Genomic DNA, 26,838 nt, shown 5'->3' on the forward strand with positions numbered 1-26,838 from the left:
AGCTTTTGACGTACGGTAACGTAAATTTCGAAAGCTGGCTATCGAAACGAGTCGAAACATTTGTCACTGAGAATTTGTCGGTGAGAATGGTATCGAAATTTGTAATAATACAAAATATATTATATTGTGAAGTCAGTGAGTGCTTGCAGTGATTTTTATAAAATGCCAAGACCGTCTTTGTACCAACAAAGTACAACAAGTACTTACGATCGTTAACAACGATTGTACCAACAACAACGAATACGTTTAAGGGTTGTTGGGGAATCGGGGATTGGGAATATTAGGAAGGGGGAAATTGGGCCTCCGATAACCTCACTCACACATCAAAACATCGCAAGCGCTGTTTCACGTCGTCGGTTATCTGTGAGGCCGTGGTATCACTCCGGTCGAGCCAGCCCATTCGTGCCGAAGGATGTAATCCACAGTAATAGGAAATAAGTAAAGAAAACTACTACTAAAAACATTTTGGTGGACAGAATAAATAGACTCCATAGTTATTTCAAGTGTTTTATTACTTTTTTCTACAAAATCCTCTTTTTATAGTTAATAAAATGTATATACATATATAAATAACTTAAAAACTATTTTATTCTAATCTTAATCCCAATAATATATAATTTATTTATTTATTATTATAAGACATTAATTAGAAACAAGATGAAGACACAAGATCATGTGCTTATATCAATTTATAGACATGCACCACATTCACAGTATTGACACAGTTAGAATAATTATTATAAATACAATGCCATTAACAATATTTTGATAATATTTTAAAATAACATAAAAACAGAAAAATTGAAATAAATATAAAATTAACAGTAAGTAACAAAAAATAATCAACTAAGTAATAAAAATTAACAGTAAGTAACAAAAAATAACCAACTAATAAAAAATAATAACTTTTCTCACGCTCCCTAGCATAGTATTCTTGTCATTCTCTATACACATTTTAATCAAACTCGCTTTAGGTTTTTTCACTGGTGGAGGATTCCAGCTATCTTCCTCGGATGGAGGATCGGTGGTGTTGGTGGAGGCGCTGGCGAAGGGTAGGCTTCGTGAGGAACAGTGAGTGGTGTGGTAGGAATACAGTAGGCCCACTGCTCCCAGAAATATTGGACTGGTCCCACAAATATTCCAATCTGTAAAAAGATAATACATCAAATATTACATTACAAACATTGTTTAAGTATCCGCTGCTGCCTGAATGGCTCCTTCTAGGGGTTTGCACCGGAGCAGTGAGTACCGGAGAATAACCGGTAAAAGTACTCGATTGAAATCAATCGGTTGTTAACTGATTAAACTCCGGTGATCATATTATATCTAAATGGAATATTTTTATGTAAAAAATATTTTTAATACTATATTGATACTACTAAAATAATAGAAATATTTATTAACCATCAGTTTTTAATTTAATACATAATTAAGATAATTTATTTACTGATTTGCTTCTTTCGAATGATATTAATTATTTTGGCCGTTTATGTGGTTCAATTCACTTGCTACTAGCTTTCCAAAGAGTTCAGGGTTCGTTGAAGTCCAATTTTATTATCTATTCTGTTTTGTTTTTCAATTAATAAAAACTTGATTTGAAATTATCTGGTATCACCGGTGATAACTGGTATCGGTTATCACCGGTGAATCTCCGGAGATCGGCAAATCACCGGTGAATTTCACCGGTACGCCAGATTTCACTCTGGTGCAAACCACTAGCTCCTTCCATTTGGCCTGAATGTAACTGCCACCCCGGAGAGGGTTTAGACAAATCTCCGTTAAATTATTGTCCATCACATAAAAAAGGGCTAATCAAAGAAACATTTAGAAATCTTTACTTACTTTTGCATAAATTCCACCATTAGCTCATATTGGAGTTGAATCGTCCTCATTTTAAATGTAACATGTTAAAATTGTTATTTATTTACATAAGATAAAATAACAAACAAACAACCGGCAAATGACAAATGTCAAATACGACGTTCGGAAATCATAAAAAAAAAATATAAATTTATGAAACTAAGTACTTATTTTTTTTTTCATAGATAATGTCACGTTATATTTCTCTTAACTCGCTTTAAGAACTTTTTGCACATAATTAATATTTATTTAATAAATATTATTTCATAAAACGTGTAGACAAAGGTTGAAATATATATATAAATTTAATTTAGTTTTCAAACGAAATCTTTATGCTCAATAAGTCATTCAAATCGTTCACTTGGCTGCTTCTCTAGTTTACATTAGCATGACGTCACTATCGAATTCGATGCGAGCTCTCGATAGTTGAAAGAATAGGCTTCGTGCTGCCACACTCCGTTAACGTCTCATGACATATCGTCATCTCGATACGTTTACATTACGAATGCGATAGTTATTCGTGCTTGGCGCTCAGAATATAAAAATGTTAATAAACTTATTCAGAATGTAATTTTATATTGTAAAGTTTCGTACCCGATTTTAAATAAATTGATTCTAAATTACAAATCGATTCGATATTATTGTCCCCATCAAGGTTTGATCCAAACCATGTATCAACCTCTGTGTATTAATGTCCATATCCATATATTTATGGTATGGTAATAATAACCCAATTTATATTGTTGAGATTCTCTGTGAAATTATTATTTTCTCTCATGTTTATTTTGTCGTCGATGATTATTTTTATAATAATAATTATTGTCAGCTATCAGATTACGTTTAGATTACATTTGACATTATAGGTTTCCCAAACACTCCCCCCTACTCTTTCGCCCCGGCGCGCAGACCTCAAAGCTTTGTTCTTAGAAATCAGGCAATAGGGTGTCTGCGGGTGACCACTCTTTAAACGAAACAACTTGTATTTATTTTCCTCCATAACATTGCATACAAAGTATACGACTATTGCATTTTATTCTTGTTGATAGCTATAGTATTGTAGGTAGGTAGAGTTTTGAAGTAAAAAAACTAAACTAGTTATCTCGAAAATAATGCACATTGGCTAAGTATCACAAACATATTTTATTTATTTATTCTAAACTTAATAGGCCATCCTATTAAGTTTTCTCTCTGGTCTCTTGGCCACTATTTATGCTTAACTTGGAATTAGTTTTGGAAGTGAATGAAATACAACCAGTTAGTATCTAATATCTATAAACAGTCAGTAGGTACCTACTTGGTCCGCACTAGCAGTACTAGTTCTGGTTTTCCCAGTTTACATGTTTATTATTGTTTGTCTTTTCCTTGTAAGTACGAGATGAGTAATGTACAGAGGCTCAGCTAGTGCCGTATCAATTATAGTGGGCCCCTGGGCTACAGGGCTACGGGGCTACTATTTCATTTCAGAAATCAAAGTTGGCAGCAACTTTGGGAAAATTAACGCCAAACATGGGCTCGCTGTTATAGCATCGGTAAGTCCCTTCTTTAAGGCTTGAGTGACAAGACGATAAAAGAAACTGAATGATTTTCCTCCCTCAAAAAAAAGAAAAAAGGGACCCCTAAACAAAATTTTTTACGGGGCCCCGCCAAGACACGCTACGCCACTGGTAATGTAGGTACCTATTGCGGTTTCTTTGTTAATTCGTATGTGGATATCGTACGTTGGATCTTACTACGAGTATATACTACTAATATTATAAATGCGTGAGTTTGTAATTATGGATGTTTGTGTACTTTTTCACGTCAAAACGGCTGAAAGGATTGTGATGACATTTGGAACAGGGGTAGCTTATGGTTTGGAATAGCACATGGGTTACTTTTATCCCACGGTTCTTTGGGTGAAGCCACAGTAAGAACATATCGGGTATCCCAATAAATTGTAAGTATTTTTTATAACAAAAATAAAGATTTGTTCAAATCTCATTATTCATCACTCATTGCATTGTTTTTGTAGTCACAAGACGTCCTCATTCGTCAGGTGCGGTGGCTTACGAGCAGTGCCGGCGTTAGGGGAGGCGTGATGGGCCCATGGCCCAGGGCGACAAATTCTGAGGGGCGCCAAAAAATTAAAAACTACTACTAACACTAGATATTGCTTCCCTCAAGTGGGCGCCACAATATTTTCGCCCGGGGTGTCGGTGGCCCTTACGCCGGCACTGCTTACGAGTGCCCTGGGTTTGTCCCAAGTAGAAGGCAAATAAACTAATGAAGTATTACCACAAGACATACGTAGTTGTAATCAGTCCATAGTTTACTTCTGTTGTTACAATGCACCTCTACGGAAATTACCTACAACCGTTCTAGGAATCGGTTTAAAAATATTGTAGAATCGCCCTGCTACCTACGTTTATGTACGTCTGAATAAATGTACAAGTTTTGCCAGGAGCGCGTCACTCGTCACTCGTCAGTAGTGTGACGGCTGTTGGTGGAGACAGTACTGACATAAATTGCTGACTGTTGACCAAAATGTGTAGCCGTACACTGCTGTGTGTTGTGTGTGTGTGTTTGATTGTGGTAGTGTGTGTAGTGGACGCAGGGAATAATGGCACAGCAGCAGGTCTGTTTACATGCGAATTATCTCTGAAGATTATTTTATTTTTAGGGCCATATTCCCTACACTTTTTTAAGTGTGGGAGAGCCATGCTTCGGCACGAATGGGCCGGCTCGACCGGAGTGATACCACAGAAAACCGACGTGAAACAACGCTTGCGTTGTGTTTCGTTGTGTGAGTGAGGTTACCGGAGGCCCAATTCCCCCCTTCCCAATCTTCCCCATCCCCATTCCCGAACAACAACCCTTAAATTCCTAACTCCCAAAAAGCCGGTAACGCACTTGTAAAGCCTCTGGTGTTTCAAGTGTCCATGGGCGGCGGCGATTGCCTACCATCAGGTGATACGTCTGCTCGTTTACCGGCGATATATACGATTCTTATGTTTCATAAAAAAAAACACTTGGCAGACAGCTTAGAAATAATGATTGGTCACTGAAAAATTATTAAATACATCCATTTTTACTACCTCGTTGGTTAAGTGGTCGCAAGTGCCAGACAAGATGTCTCGGGTTCGATTCCCGAGCCGGGGGAAATATTTTTGGGCTTTTATCGGTTTTTTTGGAAAATTACTCAGTGGTAGCACGTACGGATTGTGAACAATTACAGTGTGATCAGTATATGGCAATAGACTCACCTCCTATTACATGTAACAAATAACACAAATGTTGAAATGTGGGTGTACATAGTGTCATTACCTGCCGTAATGTACATTTCTGCCTACCCCTTCGGAGATATATGGCATGACGTTATATCTTATAATATTGTGTCTCCAGCCAATACCAGCAGCAGTAATAAAGATGGTCCCATCACACACAGCGTATCGGGCACGTTCCGCGGCGCCTGGATGGAGACGCGCCGCGGGAGACGCTTCCAGGCATACCGCGGGATACGGTACGCGGACCCACCCGTCGGGGCGTTGAGGTTCCAGGTAACATCCGCATATATAAGTATATAGCGTGTAATCTAGTCCTGGATGGAGACGCGCCGCGGGAGACGCTTCCAGGCATACCGCGGGATACGGTACGCGGACCCACCCGTCGGGGCGTTGAGGTTCCAGGTAACATCCGCATATATAAGTATATAGCGTGTAATCTAGTCCTGGATGGAGACGCGCCGCGGGAGACGCTTCCAGGCATACCGCGGGATACGGTACGCGGACCCACCCGTCGGGGCACTGAGGTTCCAGGTAACATTTTACAAGAGTAGACAAATATATCTGATGGTAGCAATTAGTGCCAACTATGAACACTAGGAATACCAGAGGAGTCTTGAGCTCTTGAAGGTTCATGGAAGAAGCATTCGACCTTGGGTAACCTCTTCCATACCGTAAAATACAACGCAAGATTACTTCAAGATATCCGGAGCTGCGAACTACCTAGCGGGTTTACCGGGGCTCCGGCTCGAAAAGCAGGAGAAGGAACGGGGTGGTTTTTAGTCACTAAGAGTCTGACCCTCCCTCTCGCCTCGCCCAAGGCGGGAGAAGTCATTGGATGATTTTGCCCCCTCAAAAAAAAAAAAAAAATACTTCAAGATGATTGTCCGTAAGGCCGTGATGGTAAGTACTCCGGCCCATTCTCACCGAAGTACGGCTCTCACATGTGAAAGTATTATTTAGCCTATTTACTGAATGTACATCATTTCCTTCAGCCCCCGCACCTCATCCTGCACTACGACCGAGTAGTGGACGCCAGTGAGGAGGGTCCGTCATGCCCGCGGCCCGCCAGCCCCGGGTACTTCGTGGACGAGGACTGCCTCACCATCAACGTGTACACTCCGGGTGGTGGCCGCAACAGGTAAACCTTAGTACACTATGAATGAATATTATTATCATCATCATGTCAGTCCAAGACTTCCACTGATCCCTTCCTCAATGACTTCTAGATCGGCATGCAGCGTCTCCCTGCGACCTTTATCACGTCATCTGTTATGAGTCAAGAATAATATAGGTGACGTTTCCTAATGACGTAAAATACAGGATCCTCCACGCCACTAGTAATTTATAACCGAAATCAGTTCGGAAGCTATTGTCTTAACCCGTCGCGTGTTTGACCTTGACAAATGAAATGCACCAATACTATATTATGCACCGACACTTAGTGCGACGCATAAAGACCCTCTATTCGATGGGACAACTTTTACATAGTATTTAAATTTGTCTGTTGTCCGCAGCACCAAGTCTCTCCCCGTGATCTTCTTCATCCACCCCGGCGGGTTCTACTCGATGTCGGGCCGCAGCGACCTGGCCGGCCCGCACTACTTGCTGGACAGAGACGTCGTGCTCGTCACCATCAACTACAGGCTCGGCTCTCTCGGTACGACACACATAAATAAATACCGTCTAGTAATTGGGTAACATCATCTATTAGAGGGTTTGATGAGTTTGTAGGATAAATAAATGGAAATTTATTAGATGACATCATTTTATTGCTGGCATTTTACACGTTACCCTGAGTAAAGCTACCAATTCGTTCGTGTTCTAGGCTTCCTCGCCCTGGGCAACCAGCTGGCCCCCGGTAACAACGGCTTCAAGGACCAGGTGGCAGCGCTCCGCTGGGTGCAGAGGAACATCGCCGCCTTCGGAGGAGACCCCGACCTGGTCACCATCTCCGGCTGCAGTGCCGGCGCCGTCAGTGTCATGGTGCACATGATATCGCCCATGTCCAAAGGTACTGTTAAAAGACGAAGCCTCTTACTCATTCTTCTCCACATGTATCGTTTTTGGAATAAGTAAAGGCTTAACTTTTTACAAGACATGACTTAATTTATCTTTAACCGAGGAGAGAACTTGAGAATTTTCCACACCTAAAACTTACGTGACGATCTTCTTACTCCAGGTCTGTTTCACCGCGCCATTGCTCTCAGCGGGTCCCCGACGTCGAAGGTGGCGAGTCCACCTGACCGTGTGGACCTGGCCATCAAACAGGCCACAGTCTCCAAGTGTCCTGCAAACAATCTCACTGCACTCTACGAATGCCTCAAGACTAAACCGTGGCAAGAAATAGCTGGATCTGTTCTGGGATTCTTTGTAAGATTAATTTATTAAAGCTAAATATTTTTCTTAACAAAAAATCACTCACCATCTTCCTGCTGTTGGTTGAAATTTGTAACTGAAACACCGATTCTGGTGGCTGAAACTTCGGAGTGTCATTGTTCTACAACCCATCATTAATTGCTCCTGATAACACGAGCACTTCAGTTAAGAGTACACCACCCTTAGGCCTTTTTCCAGAAATTCTCCTGTGAGGTTTAGGGTGACTCCAATCAGAATTACTAATAACGATTTCCTAAACGCTTTGTGTAATCCTGCTTCCTTGATATACTAGTAGCGTTCTTAGTCTTTTTCAATTCATATTTTATTTATTTATACCGTTCTTATTTTCGACTTTATTAGCTAGTAGAAATTCTTGCTTACTTACCTACTCACTGCACGTGATTAAAAGTTTGCTAAAATGCTATTACCTTACCTAGTATGTATGTAATTGTAATGTAAGTATTGTTAATCCTCAGGAGTTCGGCTACGACCCCCTCAGCCTCTGGCGCCCGGTAGTGGAGCCCGACTTCGGGCAGGAGCGGTTCCTGACAGAAGACCCCATGCTCTCCATACGAGAGGGCAGGATGCACTCAGTTCCATTCATCGTCAGCCAGACTACCGGAGAATTCTTCTGGAAAGCTTTTAGTGAGGTTTTCTTGTGATTCTTTGTGCAGAGTAGAACTTTATTCACCTATAATTTTCTCATTGGAATTGGTACTCGTACTCATACTCGACCTACGACACGTAGACAGTTGTCTACGTTACGTAATTTAGGGATTACCACAATTTAACAGAAACTGGATAGCAGCACTCTCTGTTAAACTGTTGTCTCCAATCTATGTAGATGAGGCCAATAGTAGATTTTGAACCTGATGATTAATGTTCTAATTATTTCCTCAGCCGTCCTAAACAATCAAACGCTACTCGACACGATGAACAGCGAATGGGACCGAATAGCTCCGATCTCCTTCATACTTCCCCGCAACGAGACCAGTGGCAGACTGGCGGCGCTGAGGAAGGCGTACTTCGGAGACCAGCCACTGGGCAATGACACGGCGACGGCGGACGCCTTGGGGAAACTGTATGGAGATGCCATTACTGCGTTCCCTGTACATAGGTAAGTATCTAAATACATTATAGTATATTTCTATTTAATTCACGTCTTTATTCCACGTTAAGTAGAGACCGACACCTAGTGACCAGGAACCTACTATCTTTATTATATTTTTAGCTCCCACCAGTTGGTTGGTTTATTTATTTATTTAACAATAAGCACACCAACAACACAGTCACCCACATATTCAATTAACATGACCAAAATAATTAATGTTTGTCTGGTTGGACCCAAAACATACTCACTCAATTGAGCTACCAAGACATAAGACAGGAACATTAATAGAATTCACGAAACTCCTCTTTTTAAAAATCAAACAGACTTTTAGCGCCATCTGTTTTTCTTTCGTCTTAATTAATTTAATGTTTGATGTATTCTAATGAACATATTGTATTTCCTTCAGGATGGCGAACCTGATGTGTCGCCACTCGTCCCACCCAGTATACTACACCGAGTTCGCGTACGTCGGCAACCGCAGTCACTACGAGGACCCAGTCACTAAGAAACCAGTCCGTGAGTCTAACAGCACCTATCATTATATACAAGTTAGTTAACATTAACGGATCTCTGGTCTCTGAGGATCGGACAGCAAGGTCCTTTCAAGACAAACAACTTTGTGGCCTACTTATCTACAATCCTGCATAATACATATCAATGCGCTGTAATGAAATCAGCAATAGAAAACCCTGTGTCAGACTGCACCAAACAGTCCACAAATAGGGAGAGATGGCGGAAGACCGTAGTGGCATAGTACCTATCCGCCTCCAACACAAATATAGGTACGGCCACATCAACGTGACTGCAATCGTTCTGCCAAGAACGAAACTACAGAGAAGATAAATAAGAGATAGGTACATCTACAACCTAATCCAATCTTATCTGTTTGCCAAACGTACCGATTATGGAAAACCTTTCAAGATCTATGTATGTCTTTGTTAAATAATTTTGACTGTGACTTTATGAAACATTGTTTCCTCAGGCGCAGCACATCACGACGATCTGATTTATTTGTTCACGCTGAGCTACCGCTTCCCGACGATAGATGTCGCTGACACAGAAGATTCCAAGATGGTGGACAAAATGACGGCCATCTGGTATAACTTCGCTAGATATGGGTGCGTACGCGTATTGGTAGAGTCATTACCTACCTATTGTTTATTTTTACAAAACTCTTCAAAGTAAAGAGTTGCTAGGTGGAGGAATAACAAGTGTGACTACCTGCTACCATCCAAGATGTCTCGGGTTTAATTCCCAATTAAAGCAAGGTATTAGATTTGGTCAGTTTTAAAACATATTATGACTCGCAATCAGCTTCGGTAGTTACCTATGAGTCTACAGACTCAGAATGTTAAACAATAAGTAACTACTTACTACCTACTAGCGTAATGTGAGTAGGTATGTAGGTATTACTCTCGTACCTATTTATTTGCTACATTATTCCTTTTGATGTCAGTGACCCTAATCCTCGCGAAGACACTGGAGAACTGGCCTCACTGTCCTGGCCAGCCATGACGCCCGACAACAGGACCTACTTGCGAGTCACCGGCGACTTCACCGTCAAACAGAACCTTTATGAAGAGAGATTCCATGTTTGGGACCAACTGTACCACATACAGTATTGATGTATTGATACTCTACTAAAATTATAATAAAATTAAAGTATAATTAATAAAGAACAATAAAATTAAAATACCTATTAAGTACTAAAACTTTTTATTCCTCATTTATTCATTACACCTAGGATGAATCTGTGTGTCCATGGACATCAAATGCTTCTATCCAGACTGTACTACCACTGTCTACTTCTTATAGAACTGAAGCACAGACTGAAGTTTTATGTTATGTTATCTACCTACTTCAAAGCAGGTATTTGTAATAAATAAATCTGATTTTAAAAAGAGCGCGCGCTCTAACCGTGATCGACCGTGCGTCGTCTACAGACCATACCAACCTACCTACTGTGTGATCATTCATAGGTATACACTATGTACCTAGGTGTTTAGATTGATGGAACCTAACAAGAGACTGATTTTCAGATGATGAATAAAGGCCATTCAATTTGTGCGCAGGCGTAAGCTACAGTTCCAATAGTGCTGTTCTGTATCATTAAAACGAGTCGACTTGTATATGTTCATCGACAACATTGGCATTTCATTATTTTGAAATTAATTCTACGAGTAAGTAATATCTATTTTGGTATGGTAAATAATGTGTACAGACTAATGATTTTAATAATTTTGTACGTTTACAGCTAGAAATAAAAATAATAATAAGTGATTGTCGGGATAAGGTACTAAACTTTTTACAGTATTTGCCTACCTATATCACCCTATATTTCTATCTAGATCGTAAACTTTCAAATCGATCGATGATTACGAGTGTAAATCGCCAAAAAATAGTTCAGCAGCTGTGTCGAGTTCTCTTGCTCGGCCTCCTCCCTAGTATCGAGCCGCCATGACAGTCGGCGAAAATTCTAAGCGGCTGACTGTGAATTAATTAATTTCGTACAAATAATATTATTGTGCTGAAGACTAGCCTGGATTCTTAATGTAAGTAGATTGTTTTTGTTTTAATTGTCAGTAATAACATCACTAATAATTCGTGATTCTTTTGTCACAAAGTTTTAACGTCATCTATATTTTGTTTAATTTTTCACTCAAAATACCAATAAGTTTTGTCGTATTTGTTTAATTCAAGTACAACATAGTATAAAATGACTTCTTCGTTTATATTCAAAGGATGTTCACCATATAATAACATGATTAACTTGTACATCTGTCCGACACTCGGATTTTACGTTGGCCAAGTATTGACTGGGCCGCACCGGGCGACATGGCTAAGGTTGCCGATTTTTATTCGCAACTACAGCTATCATGTTTATTTACTAATAGTTTACAAGATAAAATTATTAAAAGTCAATTTTATTACACGTACATAGTGTTGTTGATTGAAACTCGACTCGTGCGGCGACTGCCAGACGGAATCAATTATTATTGGAGTTTATTTACTTAATTGGCTGAAGATGTGTCCCAATGAACTGTGACCAGTGTCTTGCTTAGTTTACAATAAAAATCTACATACGTAATGTGAGAAGAGGCCTTTTCTCAATATTAGGACTGTTATATGCCAATGATAATGACAGACCTCTCATGTAATTTTCAGTCTAATTCGAAGCCCGTCGGGCTACACCCGGCAAGATGGCAAACAACTGGTGGAGAGAACCCGACATGGGAGGTGAGAACACTATTTTCTTTAGACAGAACATAAAAAAAAACATTTCACTATATTTTACAGCAAATTAACTAATAGCTGTACACTTATGCCCCTAGCCTTTCAGTACTTCTAATTACTGAACAATGAACAATATAGAAATAACTAATATTTGATAATGTCTAACATAATGGTATCCTAAGTCATCTGTCTGTATATCAGTGCTGAGTGCTCCGGTGACATCTGGTGAGCCGCAGGGGTGCTCTGCCATGCGTATGTGGCGCAATGCCTGCAACACATTGGTCGCTCCCGATGCTGATGATGCTTGGAAGCAGGTGGTGGAAGCTTCTCCTCCGGAGTCACTCTGGCACACACTCCGAAACTGTGTAGCGTACCAGGTACTGTCTTGAGACCTCACTGTCTGAGCAATGCATAGTTTTTCTGTTACACAATTTCAAATGTTTGCACCTTTCTCAATTTTTCTTAATGTCTTTAAACCATCAGAAGTTTGCTTGGAAGAAATCACTGCTTGTGATAGGCCGCCCAGCAAAGAGTTATCATCTTATTCTCATTTCATTCAGTACATTATAATATAATACATGCTTGCTCACACTTGCACTTAAAACAAAATAATGTGCTTAATTCCCATACTACAGAGGTGTTATTGATTTGTTTTTATTTGTAACAGCGATGTATATTGCTGGCTTGCAGGCGGGCGTGTGGCAGAACTTGCTCAACAAGGGCGTGGACGACGTCATCCAGCCCGCCGCCTTCAAGCTGGCCATCGTGCTCAGGCATACTCCTTCCGAACTCACCGTCAAACTCCTGTCTGACTTGCTGAGACTGCATCCACAGTCGGTGCGTAATTACTGAGTCTGTACTGCTGTAAATAATTTGACAATGGGTGAGAACTGAGAAGAGAACAATTTTTACAGTTATATATATTTAAAACAAGATGAACTTGCTTTAAATTGTGGTGTTAGGCAAATATTTCTTTCAATATTAATAACATTCAATGGCACTATCAATAACTGTTAATTAAAATATACATGTTGATACCTTACAGCAAGATTTGACGTCGTACATCCTTGCGCTGCTGACGGACGACGAGGCGCAGTGGAGCGGCGGACACTGCAGTTCCACGTCCAACGGCTCCTCCCCTGAGGAGGAGGAGGAGGAGGAACGTTCCTCCACCAGCTCCGATGGCGGGGACTCTGACGGCGCTGACCAGGGCCGCGACACCGACGGGCCCGACCCCGGGCACGACACGGACCTGGACGCCAACGAGGCCAGTGGCCCCGCCGACTCCGCGTCCGCGGCCGCACTGTCCAAGCCACACATGCCGCCGCCTGACTCCACCACGCACTCCAGCGACAACCCCAACATGCCGGACTCCACCACGGCCGACGATCCCATAGAAGTGGACGACTCTGGCGAGGGAGAGGACGACGGGGACGCGGAGGCGGAGGCTGAAGGAGACGAGGACGGGGAGGGAGACGACGAGGACGAGGACGGCGAGTCGGCGGACGAGGTGGAGCGCGTCCTGGTGCGCGGCGTGTCGCCGGCGGGTCCGGCCCCGCTGCGGGACCTGCAGCTCTTCGGCGACTGCGAGCTGGCCGTGCTGGCCGCCTCGCGCGAGGAGTACGACGCACACGCCAAGCTCGTGCGCGCCGAGTACTCCAAGCTCACCAACGACAACTACGTGCAGCTCCGGATCAAGGTCAGTTGCCTACTTATCTCTTATTGTCTTTTTGACTTTGGTGTTACATTGATCTCACATAATTCAACTGACTTAACCAAGAATTTCATTGTGAAACTGATGGTAAAAGACTAACTATGGAATTTCTCAGCTTCTTGTTCATTCTTCTCCATAATTGGAATGGATAATAATAAGATAAGTCTAAATGATTTTAATTGACTCGATTGATACATGATTGAATTTCTCTGTATATTTGCAGGTGCTGAACCAATTTAGTCAAATCCCGAAGCTGTTCCACTCTCCAGAATTCGAATGCTTCGAGTCTGCGGCTCGAGAGAACATCGAGCGTGAGATCAACACGCTGCAGGAACACTTGCTGGCCGGGACGAGAGATTAGTATTACACCTACCAGGAAGGTGACGTTCCTGAGGACATGGAGATCAGTAACAACTAATTGTTTACTCATACCAACAGCTTGGCTTGTTACCTGACCGCGCTATTGCGCTGAGCTAGCAGACCTATTTGCCATGCTATATCATTTCCAAATGTCTTACATGTATCAGTAAACTAAACATGCCACCTTCATTGTGTTTAAAAAATATCAGAAACTAATATGGCAATAGTCATACAAGCTAAGCTCATGTTATCAAAATTACTGGCTAGCGCGTCATCATGTAATAAGTAAGAAAATGTTTGAGTAAATAAATAAGTTGCTGCAGTACTTGGTATGATTCACAAGTACTAGCTCCCGTGTTCAAGGCGTCACATTCCTGGCGAGTTTGAAGTCGCTCAAATATAACTTGTGTTACATACAACACAAGTAAGCTTCCTGGCTCAGTGCGGGTTGCAACACAGTGATTGTAATGACAGAGACATTCTCAGTGTAGTGCTATTCCTTCATAGATTGGTGTCTGTTTATTAGATTTTATTTGTAATACAAGTGTGAGTATACCTCGGCTTGTAGAGCTGCTGATATTCAACCTTCATAGATGTTACTGTACCTATACATGTACGCCGACATTCCACGATGAATAACCAATGCTTTCTACTGTTGAACATGATGTACCTACACTTAGTTGTAATTGTATAAATATTGTATTTAGATTTACATACTGTCGCTACTGTCACTATTGTAACAGCAGTAGTTAAATTATTGCTATTTTAGATATTTATATAAAATGACTGAACACTGATTTTATTTCGGGACATTTAGACCAAAATGTGTATTTTATTGTAAGATTTATTTGATTATTGTTTAGCATAAATTATGTAATTCTAGATGTAAGTACCCTACATACTGTGTACTAGGAATCATTTCGAATGTTGCGCTTATATCAAGTAGTGAGTAGCTAGTTGTGTAGTAAGCAGGATGTCTGCTATTCATTTTATCAATCCACTAGTATTTATGACATGGTCATCATTTAATATTAAAGGAAAATAAATCATATTCAATATCTATTCGTTATTATTTACGTTTCGTGTATCAAATAAAAAGAATCCTAAGATTACTCCATGACAAGAAACTTCATAAAGAGCTGCTACCATACCAGCCGAATTGTATGGAAGTGGAGGGCTAGAAACATTGAGTAGCATAAAAATATGTCACTCTCCATCCCTTCAACAAAACAAGCAAGATAATATATAAAAATATTTTTTATGATAAACTGTTTTAATGCCCTTCTCTTCCTATTGTAGGTATGGTCACCGAAGAGTGTATGAAGTAGTAGCGTATAAAGAAAAACAGGTCAAGCTAAAAATTATTGTTAGTGCGTCGCTCGGTTTTGCCGTGAAAGACGGTCAAAGAGTATAATAAGTATAGGGAAAAAGACGGTCAAACTTTTCCTATTAGTATGGATTTATGGATTATTCGTAAATAAATACAGGTAACAGATGGCGCCATGATATTATTTTTTGTCCGTAGTGTTGTGCAACTGCAATGCAACTACGTTGTACTCAGTGCAACTTTGTGAGAAATCTAAGACATTATGGCATCGTATCATGTTATTATAATAAAATATTGATTGTAAGAATAACGGAATAATTTATTTTATTACGCAACGTTTCAATACCAATCGTAATATAATTGTCCGACTGTCGATGTGGCTGCTAAAAACAATTCATTAACTTAAAAAATAGACAACACCTTTTACTAAACGTGAAACACTCCATAGTTTTCAACATTTTCAAAGTCAATAATTATTTACTTAAAGAAATCATTTTAATGATATTGAATATCGAATACGCGAATATTCTACTAAACCACCAACTCTATGCTTTTGTCTATGCACTAAATGTCATTCTTATAAACCAACTGTCAGTTTAGGAATGACATCACATCACTAGTACATTAGAAAAACATGGCGTTCTTGACGCGTACTTTATGCTTTTGAGTATAATTTCGAGTAAAAAATTAAAAATTGAGTTTGTTATACTCTACTTGAGTGTTATTCCGCTGTAACTTGTTAATCGCGTGTAAATAAAGGCATATATTATCTTCTCAGTGGCTACTGCGCAGGTAAACAATAGAACGGCGAGGAGAAAGGTTATTGAACGACGATTGTAGGCCAACCATCATGGAGGAAATGGGACTGCGGCGTCGAACGGTTTGTGAGTACAGTCGCTTTATTTGTACGGGTGATGTTCACAGGCGTGTACGATGTCGTGGCGAGGCCGTGACGAGAGGAACACGAGGTGGGGCGACGACGACAGGTGGGCGGAGGGCAGGCCGCGCTCGCCCGTGTGGGAGTCGCGGCGGAGCGCGAGCCCCGAGCGTCGGGAGCCGCGCGCCGAGCGCCACCACCACGATCGCTTCGACCGCGACCGCGACCGCTACGACCGCGATAGGGACGAGGACCGCGAGCGCCGCGACCGCTACCGTCGCGAGCGGTACGACAGACCCCGCGACCGCGACCGCCGCCGGTCGCCCAAGCGTTACGATGACCGTGAACGTGACGTACCGGCACCGCCATCCCCGCCCAACATTAGCGAGCTAGATCGCAAAGCCAGTTCTAGGTCTAGCAGCCGCTCCAACAGTCGCGACCGTATGGACTTGGAGTACGACAACAAGTACGACAGCAGAGACAAACATGACGACAACCAGGCCATCAATGCATCCCCTGGGGACTGGTTCTGTAAGTGTGGGCTGTACAACTTCAAGCGGCGCCAGGTGTGCTACCGGCGGAACTGTCAAGGAAAGAGGTCGGATGGCATTGTGTATGGAGGTGACAATGACAGGAATCTACTATCAGAGAGTGCTGGCATCACTAAACGATTGTTGTTCAGAAGGTTGGATGCATTGACAACAGAGGAGAAAATATTAGAAGTTATAAAAGAAAGATGCTCAAAGACTGTTTTAGATTCCATCGCAGGCATCACTATTGGCAGAGAGACTTTAACTGGCGCATCCAAGTGTTTGGCTTATATTAATTTCAATTCCATTGCTGACTCTACAGCAGCTCACTCTGAGCTAGCTTCCCTGCAGCCTCCACTGGAGATTGATGGGAGAGAGGTTCTTGTCAGTTTCTATAATGAACCTAAGAAAATTTCTAAACCTCCTAGTGCAGACTATTCTTCCTACTATGCTCAAATGTCTAATTATAATTCATCAGCTCAGGCAATGTCTGAGGCAGACAGAGTGAATGCAGCTGCTGCAGTAGCTCAGTCTGCCATATCTGCAGCCCAGGCTCGCCACCTAGCGTGGACTCCTGTTAGTGTCCCAGTATTTGTGACTTCTACTGCACAAACTGCCCCTACAGTGAAAGCTCCAACTGGTGATGGCAAAACTGTGTATAGTCCCCCTGATGTTAGAACTTTTATGTATGATGAGACTTCCGGGTACTACTATGACCCAGCCACAGGTTTGTACTATGATGGTACTAGTCAATACTTCTACAACAGCCAAACAAGCCAGTACATGTATTGGGATGCTGCCAGCAATACTTACATAGCTGCTACACAAGCACAGCAGAACACTGAGCAGCCCAAACTGCCAAACCCACCCACAGCCACCACAGAGAACACCATTGCGAAAGAGCCAGAGGAAAAGAAGAAGAAAGACAAAGAAGATAAAGTCAAAGTTGCCAAAAAGATAGCTAAAGACATGGAGAGGTGGGCGAGAACTTTGAACCAAAAGAAAGAGAATGCTAGGAGTAATATTGTTATGGAACAGCCCCTAGATGTAGGAGCCAGTAAAGGATCAGCTGACATAGGCTTTTCTGTGTTAGGCTCTGGTCCATCTCTGACACATGTCAGGGAGATATCTCCACCACCCACAGGAGACGATTTTCTAATGAAAAAAGTGTCTGACACTGAGAACACATTTGATAGTGATGAAGGCATTATAGATTGGAGCAAACTCACCTGTCTCATTTGTAAGCGACGGTTCCCGTCTGCTGATGTACTGAACAAACACAAATCACTGTCAGACCTCCACAAACAGAACCTGGCCGAGTTCCGCAAGAAGAACGACCTGATCCCGCAAATGAACGGGTACAGAGACAGGGCCGCAGAGAGACGAATGAAATTTGGTGAAGACGAAACGCCCATTATACGCAAGCGGTACGACCCGCCGGACTCTATGCCTCCACCGATGGCGCCGCATCCTCCACCATCGGTCGTTGACACTATCGGAGGTAAGATGCTACAAAAGATGGGCTGGTCAGAAGGCAGAGGGCTTGGTAAAGAAGAGCAAGGAAGAATTGCTCCCATTGAAGCTGAACAGCGCCCGAGTCTAGCAGGGCTGGGCCAGAAGCGGGGTATCTATACTCCCACCCCCGGGGAGACATACAGAGACACAGTCAAAAAGCTAATGATAGCAAGATATAAGGAGGTTGTCGGACAAGAGGAAGGGAAATAGGTGGGTTTTGTACTTTATTACTTTTTGTATTACAATAATTATTTTGTTTGCAGGTTTGGATCGCAGGTCAGTCAATTGTTTATGTTGTTAAAGAGAGAAAGCTCTATTTATATTGTCAGGTGTTGAAGATTTCTTCATTTGCAATGTATTTTAAAACAAGACTTGAAGTATGAAATTAGATGATAGTGACATTTAATATTTTACCCATATGTATTAGGAATGTGTGGTAAAGTTGTCTATGTGGCTCATGTTTTAAGGAGAAGTCTTGAAGATTGCTTGTGCTCTAAGACTAGTACTGATGAGAATAAGGTCCAAGGTTGTGGTACATTGGTATACAACAATACCCAGATTCTAATGGTTTGATTCTGATTTCACTACACTAGATGTTGGCGCTCAAAGCTCCTTCTGAGGGTCGTCACTCAGAAATCACGACGTTCCAAATGGTAAGTATTGAATCTGCCAGTCACACTACATGTACCTAATGTTGTTTGCTCCACAGCTGTGCTCAGGTATTGTATATAATGACGGATGCAGACAGTGTCCATTACACACATGTTGCTCCACTCATCAAGATACAGGAGGTTCACTAAATTCTTTTCTGTTACTTGTTTAGCAAATGTGTTTCTTTATTATGGTGATTGGCATTTTTAGCATTGTTCAACCTGACGTTATTATGAACTTATTAGTTGTTAGGATCAGGACTATAAGATTTTTATTTTAGCACAGTAGGTATTCTCAATCAGTTTTTATTATTAGTTTAAATAAATCAGAGATATCGATTTGTATTTGGCTACAATAAAATTTAATATGAAACTGTGACCTTCTCAATTACCTAGTGCTCAAGGATAATGTTATTGAAGAATGCTACCCATAAAAGTAAATTATTCCGTCGTATAATTTCCTTTGTCTTTGAATGAATGCTACTTGTGGACTAGTTCCGAGTAACAAATTGCTAAAAACGTTAACGCCATGCGTCATAGGTCTGTACAAGTCAAGCGATGAAGAAACAGGACATTGGACAGATTGTGATAGACTGTGACTGTAGTGTTGTGTATGAAGAAACGGTGTGTAGACCGAGCCACGGCCGTTTACTGATGAATATGACCATTTACCTTACAGAGACTACATGCCAGATCCCGCAGCGAGTTGCCAAACATTGTTACAAACCTGTATACTCGTAGTTAAGGATATAGATAGATAGATAGAACACCAATTGTGAGATTCAAACTTAAAGCAATCCTTAGTGTTTACATTCTATGCTCCAACCTAGCTCGTAAATGTAAAGTCTATTTTTATTTATATTTTAAAGAATTATATCGAAATGTTTAGTTATTTTATGTCATAGCTAGTTGAATTGTTATGAGAATATATTCATATATTTAAAGACAATGAAACTCATTGCATTTATTTTTAGTTTGTTATATATTCTAGATAATTGGCAGTTGAATAAGTAATTGTGGCAGGGTGATACATTAGCTTAAAGAGGAATCCATCGAGGTAGCAGGGCCTGCATCCTGCTACCTGACTAGGGTGAATATAAAGGTTGTCATGTTATTCTAAAGTTATTGCAAGTTAGTTACTATATAGATTAAACAAAGATCAACGATTAGGTAACGCAATAATGACTACTATCAGAATACTATGGAAAGATATTGAACTATTATTACCATGTAAATGAGCTATGTACTTTAATTAATTATATAGAGACTATGTCATCGTTTTCCAATGTAGAGACTGTTAGTAGCTCAACAAGCTCCAGTTGTTGTACAAACTGCGTTAGTACTTAGTTTAGATCACAAGTGGCCGCGACGTTACGATATGTCGTCTGTGACTAATATATTAGACATTGCTCCAAAGCAACAAAGCTTACAATCAGAAACGTTCCAAACCGTATAAGAAACTGTAGTGGGTACATTTTTCTTCCATTAGTATAAGTAATTAATTACCTCATTTAGTGAACATATAACAAATTGTCGGTTGCTCGGCATAACGTAACGTTCGCGATTTCATGTTATACTAAAGTGTTAAAATCTATTATCTTTTGTAGATAAACAATGTGGATGTGTGGTGTAGTTTAAATGAACTATTACAAATAATTTTGCAGGTTTTTTAGATAGCTTAAGTTTTTATTGAGCGTCCCTGTATCTTGTAAAAATAAAATGTATTTTATTTTACTTTATTGACCGTTACTGGTGGCTTTTATTTCTACTGAATACTTACCATACCTAGTCTCAACAAGAACATCAGTTAATTGCTTTGTATTTCTTTTAGACCGCACGGTGAGTGCGGTGGCTAGGCCTCTTGCTGCCGTGCAACGTGTAGCGGGATCGATTCCCACACGTAGCAACTCTTTGTTATTTTGGGTCTGGGTGTTATTTGCATGTGAACTTGTATGTTTGTAAACACACCCACGACATAGGAGAATGTAGTGTGGGGCAATGTATATAAAAAATCCTCTTCTTGTGGCTGTACTTGTGGTCGTTGAGCACTACCTCTCAGGTTACCTAGATGCTAGGCAACCTGATACGGCAGGCTAACGGCTGACATTACACGGTCATCGACGACCTACGCTATCGAAGTATTTGCCCTTAGTTTTATATCCGCAATCAAAGGCATAACCGATCTCATTTGATACTAGCACTATCTAGTCCTAAAGAATTAGTTACTGTAGAGGGTCAATGATTTTTTTTTAATTTTGAATTTTAGATTTGAATTCGATTTTTTAAATTCCCAAACGTTCCAAAGTGAGAAAATCCCACTAGAGGAAGAGGAGGTAGACATGGTTCCGACATGTGTGTAGGGACAATGAAACCCATTGCAAGTAAAAAAAGAAAGTATAATAAAGTTTATTGGTAACGTCGTGATGATCAGCTTCCCCTGTAGGTGGAGTATCCGTACGGACTCAGCAGCAGCGGGATGTGGTAGTGCTCGCCGTCTTTGGTGGTGAACGTAATCTGGAAATGAAACATTGGGTTGGGTCAGTATTATGGTAAGTCTACTGTCTAGTTGAGAATAATCTAATTCTTTGGAGTTAGTGTTAAACGCTTAGATCCAGAGATTTTGGTTGATTCAATTTTTGGCGTGTTTGATGCCTGCATGGAACTGTTAATTCAGACATTGTTCTACCTAGGAGGGTATTTACCTTTACCTAGTATTATATTTTACAAAAGTAGGTAGGTGAAGTGTAAGTTAAAATAACCTTTATAAATTAGTTAATATATCAACTTCGAATGAGACATGAGAGCAGAGATATTTTTATAGCTTTATATTTATAAATAAATTTTATTTCTTACGAATTAATCACGACCTATAGACCTAATATGACGTAGGTAGATGAAGAGGCAAGCAACAAGAAATGTTTCGACACCGAATTAAAATAAAATGATAGCTAATCTGCGTTGTCAAGGTTAAGTTACGTCAAAATGATTCAATTATCATTTTATTTTACTCACTAAAATAAAACAAAACTACTGGAATGGTATATCACTACGTGGGTTAGGTCAATGACCTCGGACGGCCATAGGTCAGAATCTATGGCCAGTGGTCCGTGAAACAAGTTACTTATTCTGGAGGATCCTACACCTACACCTGACAATTTTTGTGGGATCGGTGAAGGAATCCCCTATACCTAAGCAATCGATGCCGCCCTCGGAAACCCGCAACACCAGTGGATTTACAAGCATGTTGTCGTCTTTTCTTGTCAAATTAAAATATACTCTCAGGTTTAAGTATGCACTTAATAAGGTCTTACTACTTAGGACTCGTTTACAGAAGTAGGGTACCCCGTATCTCGATATACTTATCTATTATTTTAAAATAAATACTTGAACGCTAGTTATATTGTGAGACTTCCTTCTTCATCATAACATGTTCAATAGAATTAAATATTATAAAAGTGTAAGTAGGTATATCAAAACAAGTACCTAATACATGAAAAATATAATAAACGGTTGCAGTGTGTGTGGTCATCAAAATTAAGAAAGAATGTGTACCAAATAACAGATTGATCTGTCATGAGGAAGGAGGTAAAATTCTAATTACTATAGATGCAAACAAAGAAAAGAGGTACCTAAGCTAAATAAAACCGTTTAAAAAGTTATATTATATTCTAATAGTAAATCGAACACAAAGTAGGTCGTAAATATTTCAATAAACTCACAAAGTCGATGTTTTGAATTTAATACGGATATAAAAACTACGATACGGTTTTTATAGGAACTCCTTGAACGGTTGAATTAAATGTACTTGAGACATGCACTCGTTCAGTAGTTTTACTAAACATTTTAAACATTAACCTTATTTAATAACAAATTGCTGACAATTGAAACTACGTCTACCCACGTATTATTTTAAACAATGGTAGCATAATATTCTACTATCAATATTTAGTTTATGTTCTATATGAAGACACCGTTCTATGCCTACCTATAACGTATCTTTATATATTTCAATAATAAACAGAGAGATAATACCTCATATAGGTACTTGTATCATAAACAAGCCAAGAACAAACAGTACTAACCTCAACAAAGGGGTATATCGTCTCCTTATCGAGCATTTTATAATAATCTCCGACTTTAAACATCAGCTTGTATGTTCCTCCCGACATCGAGTCGTTTGTGAACGGAAACTGTATCCTGCCATCACTAGTAGTCGTTGTGCTGTGCCAGAGAGCCCATGAATTTTCTTTCTTCTTGTATAATTCGACAAAGAGCGCGGCTGCAGGCCTCCCCGTCGATGTGTCCAACACATGCGTCGACAGAACGGGTCGTGACATCGCTACGTCTGTCCTGTTTGCTCGTCCACACACAAACTACATGATAAAGATGTTTTCTCTCAACGTTTACGCATATTAACTAATAACAAATTATTTAAACTTGAACTCTCAACCATTAGAGATAGATGCTATTTTTGTTTACATTTATTGCGTGCCATTTTTTTCGTAGATACTATAAAGATAGTGGGAATCGCACGCGATTATTTTTGTAGAGGATTGTTTTATGTGACTGTGTTGGTATCTGCGGATAAAGAATTCTTAAAACTACACTGTGTTGAAAAAACTTGATTTGTTTATTTACTTCCAATTCTTTATATAGATTTTTATTCATCTAACCAAAATTATACAGCGCCTACTTTTAAATACTGAGCAAATATAAGAACACGTGTTTTTATTGTGCTATTAATAATTTAACAGGCGATGATCCTTTTTTAATACAGCCTGTATTTTGTTTTTAACGATTTTTATAATTTTAATTATCAACCAATTCGATGATTCTGTCTATATTTAAATTTATCATAAAATATGATATTATAATGTGATTATTAGGTATTAGTTAGTTGAACATTGTATCTCTGATAAAGTACGAGTGAGTGCTATAATGCTGCCACTACATTAATAACTGATAAGGAGTTGTTATCGTCTGCCAGTAACAAGTACAGTTAGTGGTAGAGATAATGAATACCACATCCAGTGTGTATCAATGTGTATCAACACCAAACAATCAATTATTGAAAGTCGTCAATCTATTTGTGAGATGGTCAATTTTAAGAGTTTATAGCAATCTACACAATGGCTTAGTAGTAGTATTTGGCCTAACTATACCTACCTAGGTATAGTACTAAGCCATTCACCTAGCTTAGAATATACATAGGTATATTATAACAATATAGTGAGTTGTTATAGTTGTCATCGTCAATGTAATATTATCAGATTTATTGCTTAGTGTTGTCACCTTGCAATTTTATTAATAAAATATTGCGTTCTCCTAAGTATCAGTAATCTTTGGATTAGTCGATAGATTGTTAACGATATAAATGTATTTATTTATTTTACAAATTATAATTCAGTGTAAGGAAACAGAGAAACTACCTAACTGTACTGGCGTGACTATATCAGCTGCCTGCCTGCCAGTACTTGAATGCAAAGAGCTGCAGATCAATGGTGGAGAAGGTAACGACGAGGTAAAAACAAAATTCTTACAAATGGATGTTTATTATGATCATAGAGATGCAGTGGGAATATGATAAATAGTAAACCTTAACTCAATACTTGTTTAAATACAAATCTGTGTGTGTGTGTGTGTGGCTAGTCGATGGCGCCGGAGTTGAGTTCGAGCGCGTTCTTCCTGATGAAGTTCTTCTTGATGTACACGTCGGGGTGCAGCACGTCCTTGCGCGCCGCCTGCTCCAGCACGTTCTCCGCCACCAGCACGTTGGGCCCCGTCTTCACCAGCTTCTCCTTCAGCCGGTCGGGCTCGTAGCCGAACACGTTGAGGCTGGGCTCGCCGTGCTTCATGTAGTCGATCCGCCACACGGGCGGGTCCACGGGCTCCATCTTGAAGTTGACGTGGTCGGAGCGCTTCCTGCCGGCGGCGACGCCCGCCCCCGCGCCCCCCATGGTCAGGTCGGGCACCTCCACCGACATCGACAGCTTCTCCTCCGAGTAGTCGCCGAAGTCCTTCCTTCCCTTCGACTTGTCCTTATACTTTATCTTGTGCGGGTAGAACTTCCTGATCTTCTTCCTGCCGCTGTACAGCGTGGTCCGCGACGTTTCCTTCTTCGACTTGCTCTTCTTCTTGCTCTCCCTCTCCCCCGCCGGATGGTCGACGTTAGTCTTCGCGACTCTTTTCCTGTGTTTCCTCGACCTCGACTTCTCTGCCTTGTTCTTGTAGTACCCATTTTCGCTGACTTGCAGGAAGTTGGACAGATCCTCGCTGTTTATGGACGGGAACAGCGTGAGGTGGTAGCCGGGCACCGCCGTCGTCTTCTCCATCGACAGTTTCTTGTACTTGAGCTGCTGTATGGAGCGCTCGATGAGGTTGCGCAGCGTGCCGTCCTCCACGATCATGCCGCACGGTATGGTGGGGAAGTTCTTGCAGAGCACGTTCTGCATCATGGACAGGATGTCGGGGTTCTGCAGCTCCTGCGGCGACCGGTGCGACTGGCCGTGCGACTGGCCGTGCGACTGGCCGTGCGACGGTTGGTGCGACTTCTGGTGCGACTGCTGGTGCGACTGCTGATGCGACTGCTGGTGCACCGGCTGCAGCGGGGGCTGCGCCGGCTGCTCGGGGGAGCGCTGCGTGGCAGACATCGTGTTGTCTTTTTGAAAGTCGGACACCATTTTAGATATCAGTGCTTCGTTTCTCATCATCATGGCGTGAGACTGAGCGAAGTAGAATATGAAGAACAGCAGTTCGGAGAGTAGCCGCGTCATCTCTGGGTTTGGTATCTGGAACATAAGGACTTGTTTAATAAAATTAACGACACGGGAATGATTAGAGGAATGTTACCTTTTCACACGTCACAAGTATATCAGCATGTAGGTACGTACTTACTCGTGCGCAGTGGAGCGGTGTGTGGAGCGTCACTCTGCCGGGACCATCGCGGGTTGCTGCGCTAGAGCCTGTCAGTACTCTCCGTGGCCGACCTGAGGGACAACTGGCGCGTTACCTCCGTGGGGCTCACTATTCATACAACCATGGCGTTATTGTCTCGCCTCTAACAAAGGAAGCCTTTCAGTAATTCTTACAGGAACACGTAATGGCCGAGCAATGCTTACCTTGCTGTGGACTCTATGCTTATATTTATAACATTAAATGTTTTGTTAATTGTGAGTTACATTATTTCAAGACTTATTCAATCAGTTACCTGCATGCAAAATGAAATCCAGAAAAATAATTAAAAGAACTAAATACGAGTCACAATATTACAGAGCCTATTAAGTATTAGCTAACCTAATCAGTAATCACTATTACATTATAGTAAAATAGAAATTGTACATGTACTCACTTTCAGCAGCTCCTGAACTGTTCGTGTGTAAACTCGAGGCGGGTGTGGCAGCGAGGACTAATTTCTAACACTCACTCACTCTAATAGGCAGGATGTGGACAAAACCAGGTTGTTTGTAAACCTGTGGCTGTTTGCGCAACTATTCAATGTTTGCAACAATATTTTGGTTCGCGCGCGTGACTTGCGGGCTTTGCGTGTTTTGTCAAGATTACAGCATTGCACTGCTCTTAGAGTTTTAGGTACGTAGTACCTTACTGCAGGAGAGATGGCGGAGATTGTGTTAGAATATTATGCGATGTTTGTTATCTATTCTATGTTTGATGGTACAAAGCTAAAGAGTTTATTGTTCTGTCAGCTTGGTAATTTTCAGAAGGACAGAGTCGAACTAAAAAAAAAATAGATATTTTACTGTTGACTGCACGCACGGTTGGTGCGATGGCTGGGCAACCGGCTGCCATGGAACGTGTACGTGTATTGTATGATCCTCAAATGGCTCAAATTGTTGTTCCGAGTTTGGGTGTCATGTGTATGTGAACTTGAATGTTTTTAACACACATACGATACAGGAGAAAGACCTAGAGTGGGGCATCTATTCTAAAGAAATAAAAACAAAGAAAGATATACCTATATTTTTAGTAATTGAGACTTTGAAACATCACGCTCTCCCCAACGG

General features: G+C 40.9%; 5 protein-coding genes and 1 long non-coding RNA gene across 12 annotated transcripts; 3 read left to right on the forward strand and 3 right to left on the reverse strand.

Annotated features, from left to right (window-relative positions):
• Nucleotides 1–493: 493 nt before the first annotated feature.
• Nucleotides 494–2,543, reverse strand: LOC126911371 (uncharacterized). The gene is made up of 2 exons (XR_007705908.1): nt 1,843–2,543; nt 494–1,145 (listed from the first exon to the last, which is right to left on the reverse strand). It is a non-coding gene; the product is annotated as an uncharacterized LOC126911371 (long non-coding RNA).
• Nucleotides 2,544–4,300: 1,757 nt separating this feature from the next.
• LOC118279226 (esterase FE4-like) lies at nt 4,301–10,322 on the forward strand. 3 transcript variants are annotated; one of them, XM_050698266.1, is made up of 11 exons: nt 4,301–4,474; nt 5,242–5,396; nt 6,116–6,261; nt 6,638–6,780; nt 6,949–7,134; nt 7,303–7,493; nt 7,976–8,144; nt 8,400–8,616; nt 9,017–9,126; nt 9,593–9,728; nt 10,067–10,322. In XM_050698266.1, the coding sequence occupies exons 1-11, from the start codon at nt 4,384–4,386 to the stop codon at nt 10,233–10,235; spliced, it is 1,713 nt and encodes a 570-aa protein (XP_050554223.1). In that variant the 5' UTR covers nt 4,301–4,383; the 3' UTR covers nt 10,236–10,322. The 3 variants fall into 3 exon arrangements, with proteins under 3 accessions (XP_050554223.1, XP_050554225.1, XP_050554224.1); XM_050698268.1 differs by lacking the exons at nt 4,301–4,474; nt 5,242–5,396 and adding an exon at nt 5,403–5,525; XM_050698267.1 differs by lacking the exons at nt 4,301–4,474; nt 5,242–5,396 and adding an exon at nt 5,532–5,654.
• Nucleotides 10,323–11,027: 705 nt separating this feature from the next.
• Nucleotides 11,028–14,976, forward strand: LOC118279306 (uncharacterized). Of its 2 annotated transcripts, XM_035598961.2 has the most exons (6): nt 11,028–11,162; nt 11,776–11,847; nt 12,046–12,221; nt 12,535–12,681; nt 12,890–13,543; nt 13,782–14,976. In XM_035598961.2, exons 2-6 carry the CDS (start codon nt 11,811–11,813, stop codon nt 13,917–13,919), a joined length of 1,152 nt encoding a protein of 383 aa, XP_035454854.1. In that variant the 5' UTR covers nt 11,028–11,162; nt 11,776–11,810; the 3' UTR covers nt 13,920–14,976. The 2 variants fall into 2 exon arrangements, with proteins under 2 accessions (XP_035454854.1, XP_035454855.2); XM_035598962.2 differs by lacking the exons at nt 11,028–11,162; nt 11,776–11,847 and having other exon boundaries at nt 12,074–12,221; nt 12,512–12,681.
• An 863-nt stretch (nt 14,977–15,839) lies between these two features.
• LOC118279174 (RNA-binding protein 5-A) lies at nt 15,840–20,556 on the forward strand. Of its 2 annotated transcripts, XR_007705905.1 has the most exons (4): nt 15,840–16,037; nt 16,170–18,377; nt 18,761–18,820; nt 19,497–20,556. XR_007705905.1 is itself a non-coding variant. In XM_050698263.1 (3 exons), exon 2 carries the CDS (start codon nt 16,179–16,181, stop codon nt 18,375–18,377), a length of 2,199 nt encoding a protein of 732 aa, XP_050554220.1. In that variant the 5' UTR covers nt 15,840–16,037; nt 16,170–16,178; the 3' UTR covers nt 18,761–20,556. The 2 variants fall into 2 exon arrangements, 1 of the variants encoding a protein (XP_050554220.1); XM_050698263.1 differs by having other exon boundaries at nt 18,761–20,556.
• A 643-nt stretch (nt 20,557–21,199) lies between these two features.
• On the reverse strand, nt 21,200–23,211 carry LOC118279254 (5-hydroxyisourate hydrolase). The gene is made up of 2 exons (XM_035598893.2): nt 22,900–23,211; nt 21,200–21,331 (listed from the first exon to the last, which is right to left on the reverse strand). Exons 1-2 carry the CDS (start codon nt 23,152–23,154, stop codon nt 21,245–21,247), a joined length of 342 nt encoding a protein of 113 aa, XP_035454786.1. The 5' UTR covers nt 23,155–23,211; the 3' UTR covers nt 21,200–21,244.
• Nucleotides 23,212–24,350: 1,139 nt separating this feature from the next.
• On the reverse strand, nt 24,351–26,327 carry LOC118279387 (uncharacterized). Of its 3 annotated transcripts, none has more exons than XM_050698271.1 (3): nt 26,166–26,327; nt 25,714–25,803; nt 24,351–25,605 (listed from the first exon to the last, which is right to left on the reverse strand). In XM_050698271.1, the coding sequence occupies exon 3, from the start codon at nt 25,588–25,590 to the stop codon at nt 24,463–24,465; it is 1,128 nt and encodes a 375-aa protein (XP_050554228.1). In that variant the 5' UTR covers nt 25,591–25,605; nt 25,714–25,803; nt 26,166–26,327; the 3' UTR covers nt 24,351–24,462. The 3 variants fall into 3 exon arrangements, with proteins under 3 accessions (XP_050554228.1, XP_050554227.1, XP_050554229.1); XM_050698270.1 differs by having other exon boundaries at nt 25,708–25,803; XM_050698272.1 differs by having other exon boundaries at nt 25,708–25,840; nt 26,166–26,275.
• Between the last annotated feature and the right edge of the window lie 511 nt (nt 26,328–26,838).

This window comes from Spodoptera frugiperda, chromosome 14, assembly GCF_023101765.2.
Source record: "Spodoptera frugiperda isolate SF20-4 chromosome 14, AGI-APGP_CSIRO_Sfru_2.0, whole genome shotgun sequence".
In the NCBI taxonomy this organism is placed as follows: Eukaryota; Metazoa; Arthropoda; class Insecta; order Lepidoptera; family Noctuidae; genus Spodoptera; species Spodoptera frugiperda.